Genomic DNA, 26543 nt, shown 5'->3' with positions numbered 1-26543 from the left:
GTAAAAATAGAACAAAATACGGCGACAACTATTTGCCTAAAAGGCATATCTAGTTGAACAAGTCCCTAGGCACAATCACAAGGCAAATCGACGGACAAGCAAGAAATATGCAATAAACTAGAAATGACAAGAAAAGCAATACTCACAAATAACTCCTACAACATTTAGTGATCTGCTGCTGGATGACCCTGCCTGACCTCAAAATAAAGGCAGGTGGAGGAGGACCCAGCAGCAGTGATATCAGGGTGGCCCCGCCTCCTGGAGGTTCCACCCACAAAACGCAAGAAATGGCTGAACATATAAAGACATAGAACACAAATAATAAACAGACCACACGGAACTAACACAAAAACATAAGAGGCGATAATCAGAATAAACCGGAACAACAACCAAGCAGAAAATACACACAAGCCAGGTACTTTAATAAATGTAATAATTAGGCACATATATCTTATGCCTGCGGTGGGTTGGCACCCTGCCCAGGATTGGTTCCTGCCTTGTGCCCTGTGTTGGCTGGGATTGGCTCCAGCAGACCCCCGTGACCCTGTGTTCGGATTCAGCGGGTTGGAAAATGGATGGATGGATATATCTTATGCAATCTCCATATTATGCTGTTTTTTTAAAGTATATAAACACACAGTATAAAATCGATACAAATATATTTGGGATAAGCTGTTCTGTTGTTTAACAGTCAGGAGTCTGTTGGGGAAAACTAGTATTTTAATTCATATATCTACAAAAATACAGTTTCTATCTATCTATCTATCTATCTATCTATCTATCTATCTATCTATCTATCTATCTATCTATCTATCTATCTATCTATCTATCTATCTATCTATCTATCTATCTATCTATCTGGGGGGGGGGGGGGCATTGCAGCACCCCAAACCTCAGACACCACCACACAAGCACAAGTCACAGGTTCAAATATAAGATTTATTATTATCAATTTCCCTACAAAAGGCTTCTTTAACACTTATCAACACAAATCCACACTCTTTCTTCCTCTCTTCCTTCTTCTACTCCACTCCTCACAGGCGAGCTTTGTCCACTTCCACCGAACTCCAACCCATCTAGATGAACGTTGAATGTCTCCCTTTATTTAGGATCTGGCAGTAATTCCAGTGCCAGGGCATAGCCCGATGGAAGTACTTCCGAGTCAATAAGAAGTCCTCAAAACCAAGGAGCACAGCTCTTAATAGTATCTCCTGGTGGCACCCAGGGACCCTCACAAGGCTGCTTTACGGTACTACAACACCCAGCATGCCCTGGTGTACCTGACTCGAGGATTGCTGCCACCTATCAGTTTGGGGGAGCATGTAGCTTGAACAATGCAGCTTCCCTGTCCTTCTCCAAGCTGGCCTCCTGGCCGGGTAATGCTCCTCCATCTAATCCTGCCAGGATGCCAGCATACCCACTCTTCAGATGGCATCCTATGCCCAGATTCTTGTGTAGGCAGGGAACCTATCTATCTATCTATCTATCTATCTATCTATCTATCTATCTATCTATCTATCTATCTATCTATCTATCTATCTATCTATCTATCTATCTATCTATCTATCTATCTATCTATCTATCTATCTATCTATCTATTTGTATCATATAACACCTTTCATCTGTGCTGTTATCTGTGCTGTTGTCATATTGTCGTTTCAGCCTGCACTCAGTGCAGATAGCTATGCAGGAATAAATGGCTTTTATTATGTATATATGCAGCCTAATGGAAGCCTGAGGACTGCAGACACAGTCACTCTGACCGATTTAGAACCACTTAACAACATCTGAGCACTCTTTGGACTGTGGGTAGAAAGTGGAATATCCAGATGAAACCTTACAAAACAGAGGGACAACATGTTTTCACACAAAATGCACCCCTACAAGAAATTGAACGGGGGGGGGGGGGGGGGGATTCAAGAAATATGGACAGCAGCGCAACTTGCTACATTACCATTTCTTGTATTGCTTTGTGTTTTATTCTTATTTATGTTATACATTTCTTTATAAAATACTGATGGAGTGGTCTGTGCCCCTAATTCTTGTCACACTGCACTCAAAACATCAGCCTTGTGGATGGCAAGTCCACCTGGTTGGCTCTGTGAGGCATTCACTAAACTGCCTGCAGAAATGGGCACAGCCATAGGAAGGAGGGGGGGGGGGGGGGAGGGGGGGTGCTACACCCCACATTAGAGGACACAAACCCTAAGCTTGTGGTAAGTAAAGTTATAAAGATGTTTAAAGTTATTGAAGTGATTTAGAACTACCAGCAATTTATTTGATAAATGCAATGAGAGGATGTATACTTTTGAACAAACAGCCAGTCACAACTGTCTATTGGCAACAGAGCACAAAAGCAGAGCTGCTTTGTCTCATCCTGGACCTGCTAATATGGCTAATGGCCAGAAATGGATTTCAGTTTTTCTTGTCTTACTGATAATGCTAGCCACCAGTATTTCCAATATTCAATTCAGAGTCGGAGAGACCAGAGCCTCCCCTGGCAGCAGCATGTGGGCACAGTGGGTAGCACTGGTATAGCACAGATACCAGTATCCCAAGTTCAGATCCTATTCCAGGTGATTGTTCAGGTGGAGTCTGCTTGTTAGTCGTGTGTTTTTCTTCTGGATATTTCACATTAGGTTACTTGATGATCCCAAATTGACCCCGTGTGTGTGAGTGGGCCCTGGAAAAGACTGGTGCTCTGACTAAAGCTGTTTCCTTCTTTGTGCCTAAAGATGCTGTGATACACTCAGACACTGACTTTGGTCAAATATGTTTGAGAATGTGGTGTTATTTTTTAAAAGTTGCTATTTTTGTTTACTTGACCTTGTAGTGGAGTTGCGATTTCTTAACCAGATTCTCCCTATTGAGTTAACACTCTGAATCCATGCCCTGTGATAAACCGAAACCTATCCTTGGGCTTGTGTCTCTGCTGTGACTGATGCTGCTGGCACAGGATACGGCTCCACGAACTGGACAAAATGGGCACTTGTGTGGCACTGTGTGTTTATAATTAATGTACATGATGCTTACAGGTCCTCAATTAATTACATAGAATGTCTTCACAAATTTACTTTCATCCTGAAATGTGTCCAAGTGTGGCTGTCCCAAGTAAGATTTGACTTGTTGATATCTAACATGGCAGTGCTCTTTGTTGATTGTTCTTTCTCGGGGTCCTCACCATAGATGAGTTTGACTTTCAAACTGCATACACGCAATCAGTTTTCACTGCCTATGAAGCCCATGTCACATCACATGACTTTAACAGTCACAGACTTCATTTACATAATCTTTGAGAGTCGGGGGGGTTGTGTTGCCCTCCCAATGACCAGCCATTCATGTACTGTGGCATCCCCAGTGACTCAGTCCAACTAGTCTGACTCTAGCAGGTGTCATTTTGCCTTTATAGTCGTAGGGGTGGGCACTGCATGTGTGGGAGCTAACAAACAATGAGTGCTCAGCTGAAAGTACAATGCACATAATGCAGCAATGAGGAATAAGCAATGCTTTTTGACCTTGCAAACAGAAGAGCGGCTCATGTGTTTTGTTGTGTGGCGTTTTATACACCACGATGGAATGGAAAAAAAAAGGGCAAAGACGGCAGCTGAACACGTCATACCTGTAAACCCTTTGTGTGGGAACCAGCTCTGTCAGGCAGCACTTTGCAATTGTGGAGTTGTACTGGAAAGTCACCACACAGTGCCATAATTTGATGACCCTAGCGGTAACTAGACGTATAGCTAGACATACCCAGGTGACGTGATCTGCCACTGCAGTCATTAAGTTCGCCCCCCGACTAGAAGTTCTGTAATGTGACATTGGCTTAACGTATCATAATCATGTGTTCAGAACAGTTTAGGGGAAAGCAGTTGTCTGCAGTAAAAGCAACCTTAATAATAAATATAGGCCATTGTGAGATTAACCAGTGTAATGGCCACAATGCTGTCTCAAACTAGGAAATGATACTAAAACAAGAACATAAATTTGAGAATAAGAGAAGACTATTCAGTCCATCAAGCTTGTTTGTTTAGCTAATAGCGAAGCTGTCCCAATATCTAATCCAGATCCTTCTCAGAGGTTATCAAGGTTTCTGCTTCAACCCCATCTCTTAGTAGTTTGTTCCAGATTCCTGCAATTCCTCAATGCATAAAGAAATGCTTCCTGGCTTCAGTTTTTATTTCCACGGGTGTCCTTGTGCACGAGATTCACTGTTTAGCTGAAAGAATTGTGCTAGATCGACTTTATCAACACCTTTGAGAATTTTGAAGGCTTGGATTTGATCCCCATGGAGTTTCCCCTGCTCGAGACTAAACGGGTCTAATTCTGTTACAGTAGGACGTGTCCTGAAGTCCTGGGATGCACTTGGCTGCTCAACTCTGCACAGCTTCAAGTGCTGCTATGTCTTTTTTGTGCTGTGGTGATCAGAACTGCACACAATACTCCAGATGTGGTTTCACTAGTGCATTATATAGTCTGAGTATAATGTCTCTTAATTTATATTCAACTATTTTTACAATATAACCTAACATTTTATTTGCCTTTTTAATTGTTTCTTCACATTGCTTAGACATTGACAACATTATGTCAACATAAACCCTAAATCCTTTTCAGAGGTTGCATCTTCTGTAATAGGGTCTACCATCATGTGCTTATAAGTGATGTTCCTGTAGCCAATGTGCAGCACTTTGCTCTTTTTGCATTAAATTGCATATTCCAAGGGTTTTCAAGTTCTAACGCTTGTCATGGTCTTTTGTTTTCCTGCCTCCTCAGAGTCTGACATTCCTCCAATTTTAGGATCACCTGAGAATTTCACAAGTTTGCTAATTACACCAAAATTAACGTAATTAATATAAATCAGCAAAAGTAATGGCTCATGGACAGACCCCTGAGGGACTCCGCTCACTCCTCACTCTCCTCTTAACTCTACTCCTTGTCTCCTGCCAGTTAACCAACTTGAGATCCTGTTTTGTAGGTTACCTCTCATGCCAATGGCTTCTAGTTTCAAAATCAATCTTTGCTGTTGAGTCAAAGACTTTTTGAAAGTCTTAGCAAATGATGTCATATGCTTTGCTTTTGTCAGCTACTCTAATAGCTTGCTCAAAAAAATCTAAAAGTTTCATTTGGCAACATCTTCCTCTCAAAAACTTAAGCTGGCTGTTATTTTGTATTTTACTTACATATACTGTAGATACTTTTCTCATTTATTTTTTACTATAGTTTCCATAATTTTGCATGACACAGAAGGAAGACTTACAGATCTGTAATTACCAGGATCCATTTTGTCTCCCTTCTTGAAGACTGGACTCACATTTGCAACTTTCCAGTACTCAGGCTATTTACCTTTTTTAAGCGACTACTCCAATATGTCTAGTAAGGGTTGCAACAACAACAACATTTATTTCAATAGCACATTTTCATACAAACAATGTAGCTCAGAGTGCTTTACATGATGAAGAAAGAGAAAAAAGACAAAATAAATAATTAAAATTAGGGAACACTAATTAACATAGAATAAAAATAAGGTCCGATGGCCAGGGAGGACAGAAAAAAAAAAAAAAAAAAAAAAAAAAACTCCAGACGGCTGGAGACAAAAATAAAATCTGCAGGGGTTCCAGGCCACGAGACCACCCAGCCCCATCTAGGCATTCTACCTAACACAAATGACCTCAATCAGTCTTCATTATATTCAGGGTTCTCATGGAAGAATTTGGATGATGATGGTCATGTGGACTTCTGGCCTTTAATCCATCAATGTAAGGACATCACGGTGCTTTGATTAGGTGGTGGTGGTGCAGGTCGCCACCACAGAAAACCGGAAAAAGAACAGAAGAGAAAGTAGGGGTTAGTATGGATTTTGGAGCCACCATGAATAATAATGATAATTAATTGAATATGCAGAGCATCAGGATTTAACTAAGATGAAGCTATGATAAAGCCATGTTAAAGTAATGTGTTGTTAGCAGTTTTTTAAAGTGCTCCACTGTATTAGCCTGGCGAATTCCTATTGGTAAGCTATTCCAGATTTTAGGTGCATAACAGCAGAAGGCCACCTAACCACTTCTTTTAAGTTTAGCTCTTCGAATTCTAAGCAGACACTCATTTGAAGATCTACGGTTACGATTTGGAGTGTAAGGTGTAAGACATTCCAAAATATAAGATGGAGTGAGATTATTTAAGGCTTTGTAAACCATAAACAGTATTTTAAAGTAATTTCTAAATGACACAGATATCCAGTGTAGTGACATCAAAACTGGGGTGATGTGCTTGGATTTTTAGGTAGTCCTGAGAGGAGTGCATTACAGTAATCTAGCTGACTGAAAACAAAAATGTGAACTAATTTTTCAGCATCTTGCAATGTTATAAGTTTTGCTATATTTCTTAAGTGAAAAAATGCTGACTTGGTAATCTGATTAATATGTGATTTAAAATTCAGGTCAGAGTCAATAGTTACCCCTAAATTCTTTACCTCCATCTTGACTTTTAATCCTAATGCATCAAGTTTATTTCTAATAACCTCATTATATCCATTATTGCCAAGCACTAAAATTTCTGTTTTCTCTTTATTTAGTTTGAGCTTGCAGAACCCAGGGGGTGTTGAGCTCCCCAAACACCGAACACACCAGACCGAGAGGCACAAGTCCAGCACAAGACACGTTTATTTTCAGCTGGAGTGCTCTGTTTCCCTGCTCCCCACAGCTCAACACCGCACCAAATAGCACAAATGGACAGTCCTTTCTCCCTACTTCAGTTTTTCTGCTTCCACTGACAAGCTTCATCTTTTCCGACGCGACTCTGGCTCGTTTTTTGAGATAGCTGGCTCCTTTTTAAACCTCAGGTAGCTCGGTAGGGAGGTCAGGAGTTACTCTAGCCAATGTAGGGCTCTGCAGTTCCCGCAGCTCCCCTGGCAGCATCCTTGGAACCCAACAGTGCTGAGCAGACCAATACCAAGTCAACTCAGACTCAGAGGGGCCGTTACACCCCAGTGGGGCTGCCAAATAGCAGTTTGGGGGAGACAGTGCCCTTCAAAAGCCATCTCCCCCCATCCTTCCCTTAAGGAAGCGTCCACGGCAGGTAAAGACGCTGGCCACAATCTGTCACAGGGTTTATAAATGATGCTTTTCATTTCTTTCAGTCCAAAAACATTGGAGCTAAGTCCTCCGGTGAAGTTTCTGCTTTATTGATCCTCCTACACCCTCATTCTCAAAGCTCTGTGTATTGATTTCAATCATGGGTGGCTAAAATGAGATTAGTATGCATGACTACTGGGGTCACCCTCTGCCTTACATTGTGGCTGCCATTCCCAAGGGTGGAGACACAGTATCATAAATGCTGTTTCTCTGAAGTGAGCAGAGCTTGCTGAATTGATTTGAATATTTGATGAGGATGTGCCCCCCAAGTATCTTCAGTAGAAATTGTCTCAAGCATGACTCACTTGGAGAAGACCTACGACATGATGGAATGATTAGACAACATTCTTATACCCACTTATACTCATTAACTAATAATAATCATAATTCATTACATTTATATAGTGCTTTTCAAGGTACTCAAAGAGCTTTTCATAGTGAGTGGGGAGCCACTTCAGCCACCACTAATTTGAAGCATCCACCTGAATGATGGTAGCCATTTTGAGCCAGTATGCTCACCACACATTAGCCGTTAGGGTGGTGAAGGGGTGAGAAATAGAGAGCCAGTTAGAGACAGGGAATGATTAGGGTCCAGAATGTCAGGGCCATAGTGGACAATTTAGCCAGGACATTGGGAAACACCTTGCTTTTTATGAACGATGCTCAGAGATCTTTAATGACCACAGAGAATCAGGACCTTGGTTTTATATCTCATCTGAAGGATGGCATTATTTTTACAGCACAGTGTCCCCATCACTGCACTGGGGCATTGAAATCCACATTCAAACCACAGGGTAAGCGCCCCTTGCGGGCTTCAACAACACCTCTTCTAGCAGCAACCCAAGGTTTTTCTGGTTGGGCTCCCATCCAAGTTCTTAGCTTAGCTTCAGGTGGATGACATGTTTTGAAGTGCATGTGGTATGGCTGCTGTAAATTAGGGTTTCTGTGACCGAAACAGCTCTGGACAGTGCAATGGTCAATCACAAGGTCTGCTTGTGTAAATAGAAACATTTTTACTGCGTCAATAATCACCAACTAACCTAACTAGTATGTGTGTTTGAGATGTGGGAGGGAAATTAGAACAGCAGGAGTAAATCCCACAAAGATTCTAAGAATATTCCAGTGTCACACAGACAATCCAGTGAAGCAGCACAGTTTCCACTGCACCACTATGCCACCTCTCCAGGGATGATACCATCTTTTAAGCGGCATAAAAATATCCGGAAATACTCCCAGAGGAAATGAAGTCTCTTTCTCGGGATAGGGTGAACTGGTCCAACCTGCTAGGTGTGTTGTCATGGCTCCCCTCATCAAGTCAAATGAAATAGAGTGAAGTGACAAACACTGACATTCTGCATGGTCAGACACCTTCTCCCACTCATTACGAGGATCAAAGCCATGTGGACATTTAAACATGTACCATGACAGGGATTACCTGGCAATTCAAGTGAGCCTGGACTTCATCCATTAAGAGGCCCTCAAGAGAGACACGATGGTGCATCTAAATGCTCACGCTGCACTCTGCACTTCTTTGATGTTTAATTTGTAAATCCTCCTAACTTTCCATTCTCTTTCTTGCTAGCATTTGAAGACCCTGAACCTGAGGACCGTTACCATGGGATTTATTTTGCAATGCTTCTGGCTGGAGTGGGTTTCCTGCTGCCTTACAACAGCTTCATTACGGATGTCGATTATTTGCATAATAAATTTGAAGGTAAAGTTCATCTCCTTAGAGAATCTGTGCTGCCACAGGGGACTATTTTCATTATCATAATCACATGCATTATTTATAAGTCGACTGCTCAGTGAGATTTAGGTTGTAGGTAAAAAAATTATAGTGCCTTTCACGGGGAGTATTATGCTACTATAACCGGATCTAAGCATTTTACACAGGATAACGCAAGGATGGATTGTGTGGTCCACAAAAGGTTCCTACTGTGAGTAAAGCCCACTGTGCCAGTCTGTGGTGCCAGTCTTGGTGATGTCTCTCCAGATGTATTTCCTTTAATAATGTTCTTCAAGCCAGCATCACACAGCTGTTGGCTGTTAGGACCCTTCACTCCTTACCCTTAAAGCCATGCTTTTCAGCCTCGGCCCTAGAACCCTATGTGGCTTCAGGTTTTTGTTCCCCCAGTTTTACAATCACTTTGTCATTTCCTTCAAACTGATCTCATTGAATTAGCTGGTTGTTTTTTTCTCTTCTCTTAGATGACATTCACAGCAGTGTTGTTATGTTTCAGCCTCAGCTTATCCCCTGACTTGTGTGTATTTTCCTTTTTGTTATTGTTTTAAAAGTATTGTTCATGTGTTTATTGTAATTATGTATTTTTTTAGAATATATATAATTATGATTTAGGTTGTATATATTAGTGTTTTTATGTTCTTTGCTTTAATTCCATGCGTTTTGCCAGTGGAACTTTCAAGAGGTGGTACCACACTGATGTCACTGCTGTTGGGTCCCCCCTTCAGTCTTTCTATTGAGGTGAAAGTGCCAGCAGTGATTCACTGATTATCATTCCAAGAGTGAATTTTGTGTTGTATTTTCTAGTTTATGGATTTTTTGCTTCTGTTTTTCTAGATTTTGTCTTATGAATTCAGATAGGACCTGTTTTTTTTTTACTAAGCAAATCCTTTTCCCCGTATTTTGCCCTTTTCCAGTTTTGTTCTTCTTTTGTGAACTAGAAAACAAATCCCTGCCTGTATACTTGTCACTCAAGCCAGAGGTGTTGATGGTTCCTCTACCTTGAAAAGCATTTTGGGGTAGTTTGAAAGCCAGTTCCTCATTTTGGGCCTGTGTAGCCCAAAGCTTGCCTGAAGAGTTTGGTGTCAGGCTGCCTGTCGTGAGGCTGAGTTTCTGGGTGTTTTTAAGGCTTCACATCCATTTTGCCATGTTGTGTGCACCTATTGACTTTTACATTTATATGCCTTTCATAAATGTTGGTATTTCTTTGCTATAACTTTAAATACTTAAATAGTGTTGTTATTTTCCAATTAATTTACTTTTATTCTGTGTGGTTTTCTCTCTTAATTGAATCCTAATAATGACAATTAACAAGGAGCAGAGCAGAGCAGGGCAAACAACCCTGAATGATGAATTGCTGGAGCTACTTCAATGTCAGACCCCACTAATGTGCTAATGGATTAAGTAACACTGGTCAACAAGCATTTTGCTACTGGGATTCTTTCACCTTACTTTAACAAATTTCACTTGCTGACTCCAAATCTGAAAACCATTTTCGTCCAGCACGTCCCATCTTTTAGTTATGATGTTCCAGGTCTTGGGCAACTAGGGTGACTGGACAGTAAAGGCGATGCGTTTCAGCATTTAAGAAATAAGTTTGGTCTCGAGAAAAGTGAAGTCAAAATTAAGGAAGGTGTTTTTGTTGGCCCTGAAATCCATGAACTGATGCTTGACGATGAGTTCAAAATGAAACTGAAGCCCATTGAATCAGCACCCTCATTCGTGCAGGCTGTCCAGAATTTTCTTAACAGTCACAAAGCAAAGAATTATGCTGAGCTTGTGGAGAATATGCTGACAGTATATTAGTTTACGGGAGGCAGAATGTCACTGAAGATGCATTTTTACATTCTCCTCTCGACTTTTTTCCACCATATCTAAACGATGTCAAAGATGAGCACGGGGAAAGATTTCATCAAGATATAAAGATGATGGAAAACTGACATCGGGGAAAATTCATTCCAAGCATGATGGGTGACTACTGTTGGTTCATGCAAAGAGAGACGGATGTGCAGTACAAGTGCAAAAGCAATTGCCTCAGACAATTTTGAGTACGCTGACCTCGCTTTTATATTGAGGTAAATTGACATAAACATGTTTTAGATGTTTTTCTAAACATCTCATGATTTCAGAATAAACACATTTAAACAATTTTGGTGGGACAAAGTTCAAACTCTAGATATTGTGTTGATATATTATATTGATATTCAAAGGTGTCTAAACGGCAATGATGTGTATCTGAAAAATCTGATATGCTAGCTTAATTCCGATTTCATATATGAAATCAGTGTAAAAAACTTCATAGAGGATTATTTCCCAGTTCCCAGTAGCAAACAAAAAATATTTTTTTGTAGACCAGTGAACACCGAGAAAAGCAGGCAATGACAATGTAAAGCAGGGGTGGGCAAAGTCATTCCTGGAGGGCCGCAGTGGCTGCAGGTTTTTGTTCCAACCCAATTACTTAATAAGAAGCACTTATTGCTCTACTTCATTTTAGTTATCTCCCTCGTTAAGATTTTGAACCCTTATTGCTTATTTAAGTCTTAAACAGCTGCATTCTCGGTTTTTAATTGCTCCTTATTAACGATAAGATGCAAATGAAAAAAGAAACCAGCAGTTCTCCATTTTGCTTGTTACCCTTTACACCTGTGTGTATTTATCATGCACTATTTGGTTTAATTAAATACTTGGAAGGAAAGAGAAGAGAAAAAAGTGAAGGATTGAGAATTACCCGTCCGTTTTACACTTCAAAGTATTTGGATGATATCCTTAGAATGGAAAAAAAAATCTAGGATATGAGAATGACTTGACATAGCAGAGATAAAGCACCAACAAGCCATGAAATGTAATTATTGGCAAGGATTGTTTTCTAATTAACCAACTGGGTTGGAACAAAAACCCGTGGTCACTGCGGCCCTCCAGGAATGACTTTGCCCACCCCTGATGTAAAGTATCCCCGTGTAACATACATAAACGCATGGCACATGCCAATAAAAATATACCAAATGTAGTTTTTTTATTTCTACATTGACCTCCAACACATAGAAATTGTGAAATAGCAGCCAGCTTAATTAGGCCAGGATTCCAATTAAACACAGAAGTTTTTTTTCATTTCCATTTACTGTATAATTATTTACTTGGCAGACATTTTTAACCAAGGCAACTTACAAAAGAGGTAAACATAATTGAGTAATATTAGGCCAGGGCCTGTTTGTTCAGCAAGTGTAATAGGACGGGTAACAAAAGTTGATTGCCACAAGTGGAACAAAAACATTCAGTCACCTGGGGTCCGGAGGATTGAGTTAGAGACCCACTGCATTAAACGACAAGTTTACTAACTTAGAGAGATACAATATTATATTTTAAATCATAATAACCAGGATATGAAACTTAGCCAGGAACAAGCAAGTTCAAAGCCAAACGTCAAGCTGATCTGTCATCAAGACAGATTTAGTTGCTAACTCAAAGTACCTGTAACCAGAACTAATTTCTAAATTATTAAGACAATAATAAAAAAACCATTTGGGCACTAATACAAGGATTTATCCGTAATCTCAGATGCTCCAGAAACTTTTATACAGTTGCTTTGGTGAAGTCATAAGCATTGCTCATTCTGGGGAATTCTGGGTACTATCTGTTGTATCTGTGCTCAAACTGTGGTTGAAAGTAGACCAATAAAAAGTAAAAATGCTGAAAACTGGAAGATCAGAAAAACAAGCATCAAAGCCAAGACACGAGACAAAAATCATGGTTTAGAATTCATAACAAAAAGTAAGAAAAGAATCTTTTTAGAAAAAGCGTTTTGAAAAAGGGTTTGGTATCTGCAACTCAGATATGGAAGTGAATTCCAGAATAAGCTTGTATGCTGTTGCGTTGTTACCTGAAAGTCACAACCTCCAAGGACTCGGCCCTAGCAATGCGTCAAGTGGTTCTAATGATGGGAACCAAATGAATGATCATGAAAAAATTCAAAATGGTGAAGAAAACAGTCCAGAAAATTTGAAAACTCTTAAGTGATTGGAATTTCTAAAAATAAACATCAAATTCATATTCGGGAGCCTCAAAAATCTCTAAAATGAGTCTTAGATCTCAGGAATCCATGGGAACAAATTTAGAAAAAATAGAAACAGAAACCAAACCTTAACACTTTTGTAATTGAAACTACCAGCACAATTACTGTACAATGCTGGTGCCCATAGCAAAACAAAGATGGTATTGTGGGATATTGCTAAAAAATGTCAACTTTTTCAAAATGTCTAAGGAAAAAAAAAACAAAGGCCATTTAGAGAATCCTTCAGTTCCAAAGTCATTAAACAGATGCATGCTTTATTATTTTTCTTTTGTGGAAACCCATAGAATATTAATTAATACTGCTGATCATAAAAATATGTTTAGGATTGTTCAGATCAATGATATTTTTTTCTCACTCATGGTATATGCAGTATTTATTTTCCCAAAATCAAAAATGTCCAAGAAAAAAATCACATGTTACTTGTGTGATATAATACACATGTCAAGACATTCAATTGAATGCATATGACGTGGAAAACGTATGCCTTTTTCTGCTAAAATATTGTTTAATAAATCACTCCAGAAAATAAAAGTAGAGCCCACACAGGAAGCCTTTACACACAGGACTATGCTTTTGAACTGAAGACAGGACTCCTGACTAATGAATGAGGAGGAGAGGTAGGTCTTCAACTCCAAAGTGCAACCCCATGTGAAGGGGCTTTCTGTTTATGCACTACTTTCATTTTAAGGCAGTATTTATTTAACAATATTTAACCAAAAAATGCATCCATTTTGCATGTTGGAGTATACAGCTGGATGATTTGACACATCGATGATGCGCCCCAAGTAACGAAAGATTTTCTTTCATGGACGTTTTCGATATTTCTTGCTGTTGTCCAGCATTGGCCACCATTTGGTCCTCTTCTATCAGAATCTTTGTAATGCCTGTTATCCACAAAAACTTGCGATTGAACATTTTCTTGGCCATCACTACAAACATCATAGGATAAGTAACAAATAAAAAATATTTTGGGTGGAGTATTCATGTAATGTTTTCCATGATGACAAAAATATAAATTTGGCTTGATAAATATCAAACTTCAGTTTTAAAGCAACACAGACAGTGCCAGGCCTGGGGTTAGTGGAGATTTGTAATGTGTTTGCTTGTCTCATTTCTCTGCAGGTACCTCCATTGTGTTTGACATGAGCCTGACCTACATTCTAGTGGCACTGGTCGCTGTCATTCTGAACAATGCTTTGGTTGAAATGCTGAGCCTTCACACTCGAATTACTGTTGGTGAGTAAGAACGATAGACCTGCAGTGAGGAGGAGCTCATCTTGTAATGTGACACCATGTGGAGCTCAATCAGTGATGAGTGCATTTACTGGATTTTCATAATAAAAATAACAATACAACCCCATGTCATGTGACTGGCAGCTGGCGCCATATTGGCATTGACAGTATCCTGGCATGCCTACTTATTTAAAGTAAGAGGGCATCCACTCTTCTGCCTTTACTCTCTCCTCAGGGAGAAATATGGCAGTCTTTTGCTGCCGCTAAAGAAATCTGTGCTGTTGGATGGGAGCCACCTTCCTTCTCTAGGGCGCCTGCATTTGCTGCAGTGTCTAAACAAGTGTTTACAGCATTCGACTATGAGGGAGGGAGCGAGGAGGCTGGTCTAGAGATAGAGATGAGCAGGCTGATTAACACATTAGCATAATGCCTAGGCAGGCTGGCACAAGTGGCAAATCAAGGGGCAGCCTACTGACTCAGCTGCAGTGTTTTTTTTTTTATTCTGAGGCACTGCCTCCTTTGCCAGTGTTGTGTTTAGCATGGCTTACTTCCAGCTTCAAAGACCTAAGTTCAAATTCCAGCCTGGGCATGGTATTTGTGGAATTTGCATGCTTTCCTTGTGCCTGGGTATATTTTAGTTTTCCTCTCCCAACCCAGAGATTGTATGCTTGGCTTAACTGGAGATTCACCATTGACCTCTAGCTATTGATTATAATGTGCCTTTCACAGCTATCATCTACCTACCCATTTATCTGCTTTTTGATTGTACATCTATCTATCTATCTATCTATCTATCTATCTATCTATCTATCTATCTATCTATCTATCTATCTATCTATCTATCTATCTATCTATCTATCTATCTATCTACTTTCTTATCTATCTATCTATCTATCTATCTATCTATCTATCTATCTATCTATCTATCTATCTATCTATCTATCTATCTATCTATCTATTAAATAGTGACTTTCTTATCTATCTATCTATCTATCTATCTATCTATCTATCTATCTATCTATCTATCTATCTATCTATCTATCTATCTATCTATCTATCTATCTATCTATCTATCTATCTATCTATCTATCTATCAAAAGTGACTTTCTTATCTATCTATCTATCTATCTATCTATCTATCTATCTATCTATCTATCTATCTATCTATCTATCTATCTATCTATCTATCTATCTATCTATCTATCTATCTATCTATCTATCTATCTATCTATCTATCTATCTATCTACATTGTCCTTTCATCACGGAGAGTTAAACTTCAGGGCTTTGTGGGTGTTTAACAGTGAAGGAAGTCAAGAAGCCCTTCTGTAGTAGGGTTACAATCTTCTGGTGTTTGTATGCCTTTGTGAACAACCTGGCATCTGCCAATTCCTCTTGCAGGGGGGCCATCGAAATGGCAAGTTGCTGTGCAATCACAGTTTCATCTGGAAAGTCTGCTTAGTGTAATTAATCCTCATTTGGCTGAAAATCTCAGTGACAACCGTGAAACAGCTGTGCAGCATCTTCCAGGGGGAGAGCAGTAGAGCAGGATTACTCATTTTCCCGCTTGACGGGCTGCGTTAAAGGAAAGGCGCTTACTATAGCACAGAAGAAAACAGCCTGAGTGTATGTGACAGATTCCTGATGCTCTTTTCTGTTTCTTTCCCTCAGGTTATCTCTTCGCCCTTGGACCCTTACTGTTTGTGAGTGTCTGTGATGTCTGGCTGGAGCAGTTCACCATGAAGCAGGCCTATGCAATCAATCTGGTGGCAGTGGGAGTTGTGGCTTTCGGGTGCACTGGTACTGTATACGATGGAACAGCATCATAACCATTAGTCTGGGAGACAGAAGGAGAGACATTGGGGGTGGCGGGGTCTTCATTTGAGCCAACTGAATAATACAAATAATAATTGAGTGGGGCCTGCATTGCAAGTCCTGGATGTCTTATGATAATGTAGTGATTTTTTAAAATTTTACATTACTGTTTCATTAAGAAGACGTTAATGCAGTTGTTTGTGCAATTATGTGGGACCCATCTGAAAGATGTGAATGTCCTGTGTGGACCACTGGAGCGCATACAGCCTCCCTAACCCCGTCCCAGACAGGCAGGACACTAATTGCCACACAGCACACCTTTATTTATAGGCGGGGAAGCGCTTTCCTTGCTCCCCACAAGAGCACAATGTCCACAAGACAAAAGCACAGTCCTTTTCTTTCTTTCTTTCTTTCTTTCTTTCTTTCTTTCTTTCTTTCTTTCTTTCTTTCTTTCTTTCTTTCTTTCTTTCTTTCTTTCTTTCTTTCTTTCTTTCTTTCTTTCTTTCTTTCTTTCTTTTCTCTGCCTCCACTTCCTCCCGACTCTGGCTCTTCGAATGGAGTGAGGCAGCTCCTGTAACTCAGCTCCTGGGAGTGCTCCAGGTGGCTCATCAGTATTACCTGGAATCACTCCCAAGAGTGGTAGAAGTCCACTGTAGGGCTCTACAGCTTCCCTGTGCAGCCCCCCGGAACCCAATGGTGCTGTACCAAACTCCAAGTCCCAGTGTGCCCTGCAGGAATCTGCAGTGCCACAGCTGCCCAGGACAGCTGCCCTCTAGTGTCCCAGGGGACGTAGTGCCTCACAGATGCTCCCTCCCCCAGTCCTCCATGCAGCTGGTATCCCGGCCGCGTAAATGCCGATGCCGCCTGTCTCGCCTGTTAATTGAGCTACTCTAAATTGTCCACTTTGGCTGTGTGTGAGAGTGACTTCCCATTCATTTATTCCTGCCTTGCACCAAATACTGCTGGCATCTGCCGCCATGACACTGAATGGGTTAAAGTTAGAAGTTAGTACACCCTGTGAGGGGCTGGCGTCCTGTCTGGGTTGGTCCTTGGTATAGGCTTAAGCACCAGGAGGCCCTGAACAAGAGAGTTAATACCATTTGTATTCACTTGCTTTCTTCAAATATTTATAGATAGCTAGATAGATAGCTAGATAGATAGATCATCTTTTTTATGTTAAAATAATAAAAATGTTCCCTATTATTATCAAATTATGAACAACTATGTGGGCGGCACGGTGGCGCAGTGGGTAGCGCTGCTGCCTCTCAGTTGGGAGACCTGGGGACCCGGGTTCGCTTCCCGGGCCCTCCCTGTGTGGAGTTTGCATGTTCTCCCCGTGTCTGCGTGGGTTTCCTCCAGCACTCCGGTTTCCTCCCACAGTCCAAAGACATGCTAGTTAGGTGGATTGGCGATTCTAAATTGGCCCTAGTGTGTGCTTGGTGTGTGGGTGTGTTTGTGTGTGTCCTGCAGTGGGTTGGCACCCTGCCCGAGATTGGTTCCTGCCTTGTACCCTGTGTTGGCTGGGATTGGCTCCAGCAGACCCCCGTGACCCTGTGTTTGGATTCAGCAGGTTGGAAAATGGATGGATGAACAACTATGAACTCCCATTGGAGTCAATTTTATTGTTTTTGTGCTTTCTGAGTTCAGTGTGATAAGACACTCCCCAGAGTTTAATTTGGCCTATTACTATTCTTTTTAGTTTTAATTATTTTATTGACTTCAGTACCAAATTTTCATTATACTAACATTTGATTACATCTTGAGTTGCCTCAAAAGCCTGCATATTGTAATCTTTTTAATTAACCAATTAAAGGTGTCATTTTGCTTGACTTCTCACTACATTATATAACATTAACATACGTTATTTCATCTTATTCAATTCAGATATTATTAGTAAATTTGTCAGCTTCCCTCCCATGTGGTATTGGGTCCCTGGATAGGTTGGAGTAAGCGGGTTCACAGAAAGAACTGAAGGTTATCCTCTGGGCTGCCATTCTTCACTGTGCCTCTTCTTCATCTGCTATCCTTCAGCTCCTCATTCATTATGTTAGGTTCTCACTATTTTTACCTTTTAGGGGTTCGCTTTCAGAGTTATGAGAGAAAGGGATCTGAAGCCATCAGGAATACTGCCTTCTGAAAACTGTGACTACTGATGAGTGAAACGATTCACAAAAGATTAAATTTGCAGTGAAACTTGGTGCTTCGCTTTTGAAAAAAAAAATCTTGCACAACAAATTGTATTAGTTTGCAGCGACACTCCTGCGATTGAGATGAGAAGGAAGGAGTTTAATTCCTGTCTGGAAGCATTTACATGCATTAATTCTACATGCTTCTGCCCTTCATTTAGTATTTCAATAAAAATCTCAAGAGGAAAAGAATCTTCGGATACAGTTTCTATCATGTGTAAAGATTTTGTTGAGCCACCAGATGAGTTCTGGTAGTATGAGCCCCACTTTGCCAATTATGATGGTGACCACAATTCTAAAGATGCATCAGTGACAGAAATGAAACTTTATGTTTCACAGAACTTGGAGAGACAATACCCTTAAACTCTTCAGCAGGCATCAAGAAACAGGAAAGGGTAGTTACTAAGTGTAAAATGTAGTCAGATTTTCGTTTATGTACACAATTGGACATTTTTGTTTGTTTTTGTCTGGAAGTATGCAGCACGTCACCCTCCACAAATAGCATTGATTTGGCTGGTGTGCAACAAATTATTGGCATTGCACAGCTGCAGGAAAGAACACCGGTAAGCACAGATGTGTAAATGAGGCTTTAGGGAGTAATACTTTGTGTTTTCCACTTAAAAGAGCTTTTTCAATCAACTAGAAACTATTCTTAGCTAACTTTGTGTTTTACAATTGCAAAATTTTCTGGGAAACAAATTTTAGTGTCAGTTTTGTGAAACAAAATGTGAAGGTTTCACTCATCACTAATTATGACTCTACTGGTTTGGTGTCTCAAAAGGAAAGATAGCCTGAGAATTTTCAAATTCAATAAAGTAGATATAGTCCAAGAACAAAATGACAGTGTTTTGTCATGGTATGGTTGACCCTCTCCCCTTTATATTCTTTATTTCATAGACCTCACTAAAATGCCCCCAAATCCCATCTAGAGCCCTTATATGATACATTAACATTTAAATCTATGACCTCGGGCTATTAGATAGACTGCTAGAACAAGCATGTGACACATTCATTTGTGTATTATAGATAATAATAATAATAATAATAATAATAACTAGCCAAAGCCCGCCGTAGAACAGGAATGGAAAACGGTGAGAAAGGAATTCAGAAATCAAGAAGAAATAAATACTTCTTGAAAGACGCAGTTGTGAATAGGTGTTTTGGTGGAGACGACAGATAATAAGTCGAAAGATCTAACCCTAGAAATAGCCATGTAAAACTGACCGTGGCTGAAGACTGGTATCAGGTCTGTGCTCTGGTCTTTGAGTATCCGACAGTGCATGCAGAATTTCCGGCCAAACAGAATTACATGTGAAAGTGATAAATAAATCAGGCTTTCCGAATTTACGTACTATGGCCATGGCATTCTGATAGTTTTGTTGCATGTATCTTGGACTTCCTGGATATGTGGATGGTAATATGATCATTTTGCCTACACATACGTTGTTAATTTCAGCGTTTGCTTGCAGTGCGTCTGATAGTCCTTTGTATTGTTCCATGCGCAGATCTTGTTGATGTATTCTGAGATAGTTGAGACACGCTCCCTCTGTTTTAACGTACGCATCTACAACGTACTGTTGGAATAGTTTGACGCTGGAGTGCAAAATACTAAATGTATTCCTCATTGCTAATCTGTACTCGTAAAATTGGCATTGAGTAAGCCTTATTCACTTGGTGGTTCTTTTATCGGGAACATGTAAATCTTTGTGCCAGCCAATGTCTCCGTAAGGGAATAAAAGTGGGTAAACCATAGGATCATAATTCATATTGAGCGTGGAAATCTGTTTACAGGAGTTGCCTATGGGATAGATGCAAATGTCCCTTTCAGCAGGCGTTTCGCCATCTTCACCGATGAAAATTGCTGCAACATCGGTGTGACATGTTGGGGCATTGTATCGTCGTAAATCCTGCCTAGGATTTTCCATGAAAACCATTCGTACAGATACTGTTGGATTGGACTGAGCGATTTCATGCATGTGTTTGTATGATTTAGCGAAGCAGTTGATGGATCTGAGCATGGAATCTAGCTGGAGAAGTACATTTCCGCTGCATGCAGAGTTTGCTTTATTTTGTAAGCATACTTCAGTAGCTTACGCTGTGCCAAAAACATACAGCTGTCCATATCCTGGAGAGGTAGAAGTTTAAATTTGCCCGTGTATTTTAAAATAGTATGGTCCGTGGCCAGGAGGTTGAGTTATCTGTGCACCCATGGAAGCAAACACTAGAGAACAGTTGTATTCTCGAATGTGTTCACAATAATTTTTAGCTTCTGATGTTTGCTGTGTAAGAAGCTGTTGTAAAGACACAGGTGGCTCCCTCAAAGGTGCTAAAGCTACTTTACCGTTGTGGCAGCACCTCGAGTACTTGTTGGATGTATTACGCTCAGCAGGCCAGTATAATGCATGACAGTGTTTGCACTGCTGGTCTGGAGTCCCAATGTTGTACTCTTGGACGGGAAGACAGGAATTAGGTGAAGAATTACCTGTGGTAACAGGAAGAGGATTGTGTGTATGTCTGCTGAGACTGCATTGGTTTGGAAATGTTGCTTTGCAGATGTCGCATTGCAAGAGTTGTGAATGAGTTTTGTTGTGTTTAGTCAGACAATAATGTGTAGTGAACTTCTTATTGCATTTCTGGCACTCATATAGTTGTTGAGAAGAATGCCTTTTCTTGTGTTTAGCAAGTGAGGTTCGCGTTTGAAAAGTTTTGTTGCAGGAATCGCACTGGAAGAATGTTGGGAAGGGTTTGGAAGAGGACAAATAGGAATCGAGAAATGCCGTGTTGGCTGCGTGTGGGCGGGACTGGTTTTGAAGTGGAAGCAGGATGAACCAGAAGAGAAATATATATGAGATAATAATAATAATAAAGTTTATTTATATAAGGCGTCATTCATTAAAATGCAACTCTAAATGCTTTACAGGTGCAAATAAACTAAGAATTTAAACATGAGACTTAAAACATTACAAAGTCTGTGGATGGGTGGCATGGCGGCTAAAGGATCTGGGCTGGTAACTCGAAGGTTTCTGGTTCGAATTCTGGCAATGACAGAAGGAATGCTACTCTTCTTGGTCCTTGAGGAAGGCCTTTAACCTTCAACTGCTCCAGGGGTGCTGTAGAGATAGCTGCCCCTGTGCAGCATGCTGGATCAAGGACCATACAGATAGATAGATAGATAGATAGATAGATAGATAGATAGATAGATAGATAGATAGATAGATAGATAGATAGATAGATGGATGGATGGATGGATGGATGGATGGATGGATGGATGGATAGATAGATAGATAGATAGATAGATAGATAGATAGATAGATAGATAGATAGATAGATAGATGGATGGATGGATGGATGGATGGATGGATGGATGGATGGATGGATGGATGGATAGATAGATAGATAGATAGATAGATAGATAGATAGATAGATAGATAGATAGATAGATAGATAGATACTTTATTAATCCCAAGAGGAAATTCACATACTCCAGCGGCAGCATACTGATAAATAACAATATTAAATTAAAGAGTGATAACAATGCGGGTATAACAGACAGACAATAACTTTGTATAATTTTAATGCTTACCCCCCCGGGTGGAATTGAAGAGTCGCATAGTGTGGGGGAGGAACGATCTTCTCAGTCTGTCAGTGGAGCAGGACGGTGACAGCAGTCTGTCGCTGAAGTTGCTCCTCTGTCTTGAGATGACACTGTTTAGTGGATGCAGTGGACTCTCCACGATTGACAGGAGCCTGCTCAGAGTCCGTCGCTCTGCTACGGATGTCAAACTGTCCAGCTCCGTGCCTACAATAGAGCCTGCCTTCCTCACCAGTTTGACCAGGCATTCATCTTTATGCTGCCTCCCCAGCACACCACCGCATAGAAGAGTGCGCTCACCACATTCGTCTGATAGAACATCTGCAGTATCTTACTGCAGATGTTGAAGGATGCCAGCCTTCTAAGGAAGTATAGTCGGCTCTGTCCTTTCTTACACAGAGCATCCGTATTGGCAGTCCAGTCCAATTTATCATCCAGCTGCACTCCCAGCTATTTATAGGTCTGTACCATCTGCACACAGTCACCTCTTATGATCACGGGGTCCATGAGGGGTCTGGTCCTCCTAAAATCCACTACCAGCTCCTTGGTTTTGCTGGTGTTCAGTTGTAGGTGGTTTGAGTCACACCATTTAACAAAGTCCTTGATTAAGTTCCTATACTCCTCCTCCTGCCCACTCCTGATGCAGCCCACGATAGCAGTGTTGTCAACGAACTTTTGCACGTGGCAGGACTCCGAGTTGTATTGGAAGTCCGATGTATATAGGCTGAACAGGACTGGAGAAAGTACAGTCCCCTGCGGCGCTCCTGTGTTGCTGACCACAATGTCAGACCTGCAGTTCCCGAGACGCACATACTGAGGTCTGTCTTTAAGACAGTCCACGATCCATGCTACTAGGTATGAATCTACTCCCATCTCTGCCAGCTTGTCCCTGAGGAGCAGAGGTTGGATGGTGTTGAGGTGAAATATTACTTATAATATATGAATACATGTGTAACTTTTTCTCCAGCTTATTCTGCTACTCTTTCTAATTGCCTGGGGTCATAGATATAAAAGGTAATGTAACATATAAGGGCTATAGCAGGATTTGGGGGTTTACGTAATGCACCTTAATAAAAGGATAAGTGTCCGTGTGTCCATCTGATTGCTATGTCTCAGCCATTTTAACAGATGGTGCATCACAAACATTTGTAGTAGTAATAAAATGCATTGCATTTCTCATTCCAACAGATGGCACATCACAAACATTAAAACTGCTTTTAAAAAATCCCATACCAATGATGTATAACAGAAACATATGCATTACATTTCTCAATTAAAAGAAGGTGCATCACAAGCATTTGTAGTTATGCATTTTATTACTTCAAATGTTTGCGATGCCCCAATCTGTTGGAATGACCAATTCAATGCCTTTTATTTCTACATGCATTACAAAATACATTCCAATAGTTGGTGCATTGCCAACATTAATGCTAAGGTCTACGTTGATTATTTAGATTTCAACCCATTTTGGGTAGCACAGGGGTATAAAGGAGATGAGGGTCACCCTATGAACATTCTGCGGCAAAACAGAAAGTGGGGTTCATGTGTTAACTTTTGGGATGTGCTTTTGTGAGATGTGTGTGACACTATGACAATCACATACTCAACACAAGGGTGATGTTGGTGAATGACTCCTCATGATTTAGCAGGTGGCTGGCTTTCAGTAAACACTGTTATTGTCTCTCACAAACAAATGAAACACTAGATTTTCCATACTGACATTGTTCCTGGTTCACTCTTGCAGTTCAGCAGTCAAGTTTCTACGGCTACACAGGAATGCTGCCAAAGCGATACACCCAAGGAGTGATGACGGGCGAGAGTGAGTATCATTTTTGAATCCTTAGGGGGTACAGGCTGAGACTTAGGAGTCAATCAATTTCTCTCTTTACCTTCTGTAGCCCTTTTCAAGGTCAGAGTCATCACAAAGCAATCTACATGGTCCATATTTTAAATGGTTTTGCTTGCAGTAGAGAGGATCAGCATCTTCATTTTAGATCCAGTGCTCCAGCAGGAGCATCATGGGCCTTGATGAGGGACTTCGTGGTCAGAAGGACAGCTTCAGCATATGCAGTGCTGCACCTAATTGCTTGGAGAACTTGGGTTTACCAAGCCAACAAAACTTCAATGACTGAAGCTTTACATTTCATCTGAAGTCTTAGTCAATAACATTTCTCTTGATCTAAATGAGAATAGGGGATGTGCTAGAAATATCTGAATTAATCATCACAGAGTATCAATCTTTATTTATATTTTATAATGTCTTTTAGAGTGAATATCATTGTAAGATACTTTAAGTACACAAATAAGGCAGTACTACTACAATTAATAAAGGTGAATCACAAGACTGGGCTGGAAAGCAAGGAGAGCAGCTTCAGTTAATACGACAATATGGGATAGAAAATGATAACCAAGGGATGAATGTGACAAATGGGGGATCAGGCTGCAAAGTGGTAGTGTGTCATTATTACAGTGTGCCACCTTTGGGCCACCCACAACTAGAACACAGTGACCCTATTCACAAGAGACAATCATCCTAAACTTTGCCAATTAATCAAAATGAATAATTTAAATTATCCAATGAATTATTTAATCATTAATAGTAGAGAACAGGAAGTCATTAAAACAAATGCTAAAGCAAAAGGTGGCAAAAAAATAACCAAATCCAAACAGAGACAGCCAGAAAGACCAGAAGAAATTAAACACAAACGACAGGAAAAAAGGGAACACAGGACATGGTGTAAGAGAAACCAAAGACAACTATAAAGAGTTGGGGGACCGTAGGCAAACCCCGCATAACTGAAACAAGACATAGGTTATAAACACGTTAAAATGAAAAGGAAACGTTTTCGCAGATGCAAATCTCAAAAGTGACTGCTCCAAGATGGTGGAACTTGATAGAGTACAGGTGGATGGACACCAGATGTGACGTCAAAGGTCAATCTTCCAGTCTACAGAGGAAGGAAGAGATAAGGAGTTAGTATAAAGCGCCATACTTTGTTCCAGTGGGAAATTACCATCACCTGATCCTTTAAGTTGTACCCAATGCACACGTGTGTGACAACAGCCAGAACATAAATGATGTCACTTTGAAACTACTGAGACACAATAAGGTAGTCTTGAGGCAGAGGTGAACTGATTAAGGGTCTTATCCTTCCTCCATCAAACACACTACACACTTCAGTTCTTGACAATATAATTAACAGAAGGAAGAGATTAAACAAAACAAACAAAGCAGATAACTAAAAGTTATAGAATAATTAACAGAAATAAAATCAATACAAAACATCTCAAGAAGACAAACAAAAAACAATAACAGAATACAAAAATGAAAAAAAGCAAATCCCTATGGTGAGCCATAATACCATAATAAGGGGATGACACCATTAAAAACCCTGGCCACAAGTACAACAAATATTTATTTTAAACATTCATTTATTTATCTTTTAAGAAAAATGGAAATGTGACTAAACAAGCCAACATGAGAAGGTGAAAGGTTTAAACCCAAAACTGCAAAATCAGAACGAACATTGAAAGTACACCACAGTCAAAATCTGGAATAGCAATCCAAAACTTAAAACAGTTAAGATAAGCTGAATGGTCAAGAGAGCCAACTTTTAAACAGAGGCAGGAACACAAAAGGGAGCAGAGGAGAGAGTGTTACTGATGTCCAATGCCAGTGCACTGATGCAGTGGCTGCCTGAGGTTTAAGTAGCAATGACGTGTTGCAGCAAAGGATCACATTACTAGGGGACTTATCACATCCCATAATTATGGAAATAAAAACTAAAGGACCTAAGGGAATTTTGCAAAATGGATAATTTAGAAAAAAAAGAAAAGAAACAAATTACATAACATAAAATTGAGACGAGACCTCCATGATAATAACTACCATGTTTAACAACACACCTCAGTAACTAATGGTAAGTGAAACCTCACTGTTGTAGCCACTGGGCACAATGCTTTCCCAATAATGGAAAAAAACAAAATAGAATTAAAAGAAATCAGAAAAGCACAAGGTGAAAGAAAGGTAGGAGGAATCCCAGCTAAACTTTGGCCCAGCCAAGTGTACCGTATGGCCTCCTCCCTGTGCCATGCATGTTGCTAAATGTACCGAGACTCCAACATGTCAAATTTCGTAAATTTCTTTAACTTCTACTAAACAGCCCACCACTTGACTCATTTGTTACAAAGATTTTGAGACCAATTGGAAGTGAAAATAAATTTTTTTTGTGTTAAAAAGAACTTTATCAAAGTTATCATCTTACATCACACAATGAAAGTGCTTATGAGGCAAATGGAGTGTCTGTTTGATAAAACCATGAAGTTTTAAGAAATGCGTAGTGAAAATAATATTTAAAATTTTCACAAAGATTTCCCATTTGCATTTTTCCCATTGTTTTCTGTTCTCTTTTATTCTTTATTCAACTCCCAAATTTAGGCACCGCTGGGGTGATTATTTCCTTGAGCCGGATCTTTACCAAGCTTCTCATCCAGGATGACAAGAAGAACACAATCATCTTCTTTTTTGTTTCTATCGGCATTGAGCTGATGTGCTTCATACTCCATCTGCTGGTGCGGAGGACTCACTTTGTGCGATATCACACAAGCCGAGCAAAGCAGGGGCTCAACGAGATGAATGGCCACGCAAACCCAATGACAGGCTACAGAGTGCACCACAATGCCATCTCTGAGGAAGTAAGATTTGTAAGTTTTTCACTATTAGTGCCGGGTGGGGACAATCATTAACTGTAATCAGAATTATTTGACTGGCATGAATGGAAC

The 26543-nt window shown here is 40.2% G+C and overlaps 1 protein-coding gene across 3 annotated transcripts in view; it reads left to right on the top strand.

Moving 5' to 3' along the window:
- Window positions 1-26543, top strand: part of slc29a4a (solute carrier family 29 member 4a) — a 138510-nt gene that overhangs the window by 81954 nt on the left and 30013 nt on the right. For 2 of the 3 annotated variants that reach the window (XM_051933766.1, XM_028814406.2), the window contains exons 3-7: window positions 8710-8841; window positions 14060-14173; window positions 15840-15968; window positions 23506-23580; window positions 26200-26465. In XM_051933766.1, the coding sequence (XP_051789726.1) occupies window positions 8710-8841; window positions 14060-14173; window positions 15840-15968; window positions 23506-23580; window positions 26200-26465 (716 nt within the window). The remainder of the gene's footprint in view (window positions 1-8709; window positions 8842-14059; window positions 14174-15839; window positions 15969-23505; window positions 23581-26199; window positions 26466-26543) is intronic. The other variant, XM_051933767.1, reaches the window with a different exon arrangement.

This window comes from Erpetoichthys calabaricus, chromosome 11, assembly GCF_900747795.2.
Source record: "Erpetoichthys calabaricus chromosome 11, fErpCal1.3, whole genome shotgun sequence".
Classification (NCBI taxonomy): domain Eukaryota; kingdom Metazoa; phylum Chordata; class Cladistia; order Polypteriformes; family Polypteridae; genus Erpetoichthys; species Erpetoichthys calabaricus.
Note: the sequence above shows the minus strand (reverse complement) of the source record. Positions and strands in the feature narration are given on the sequence as shown.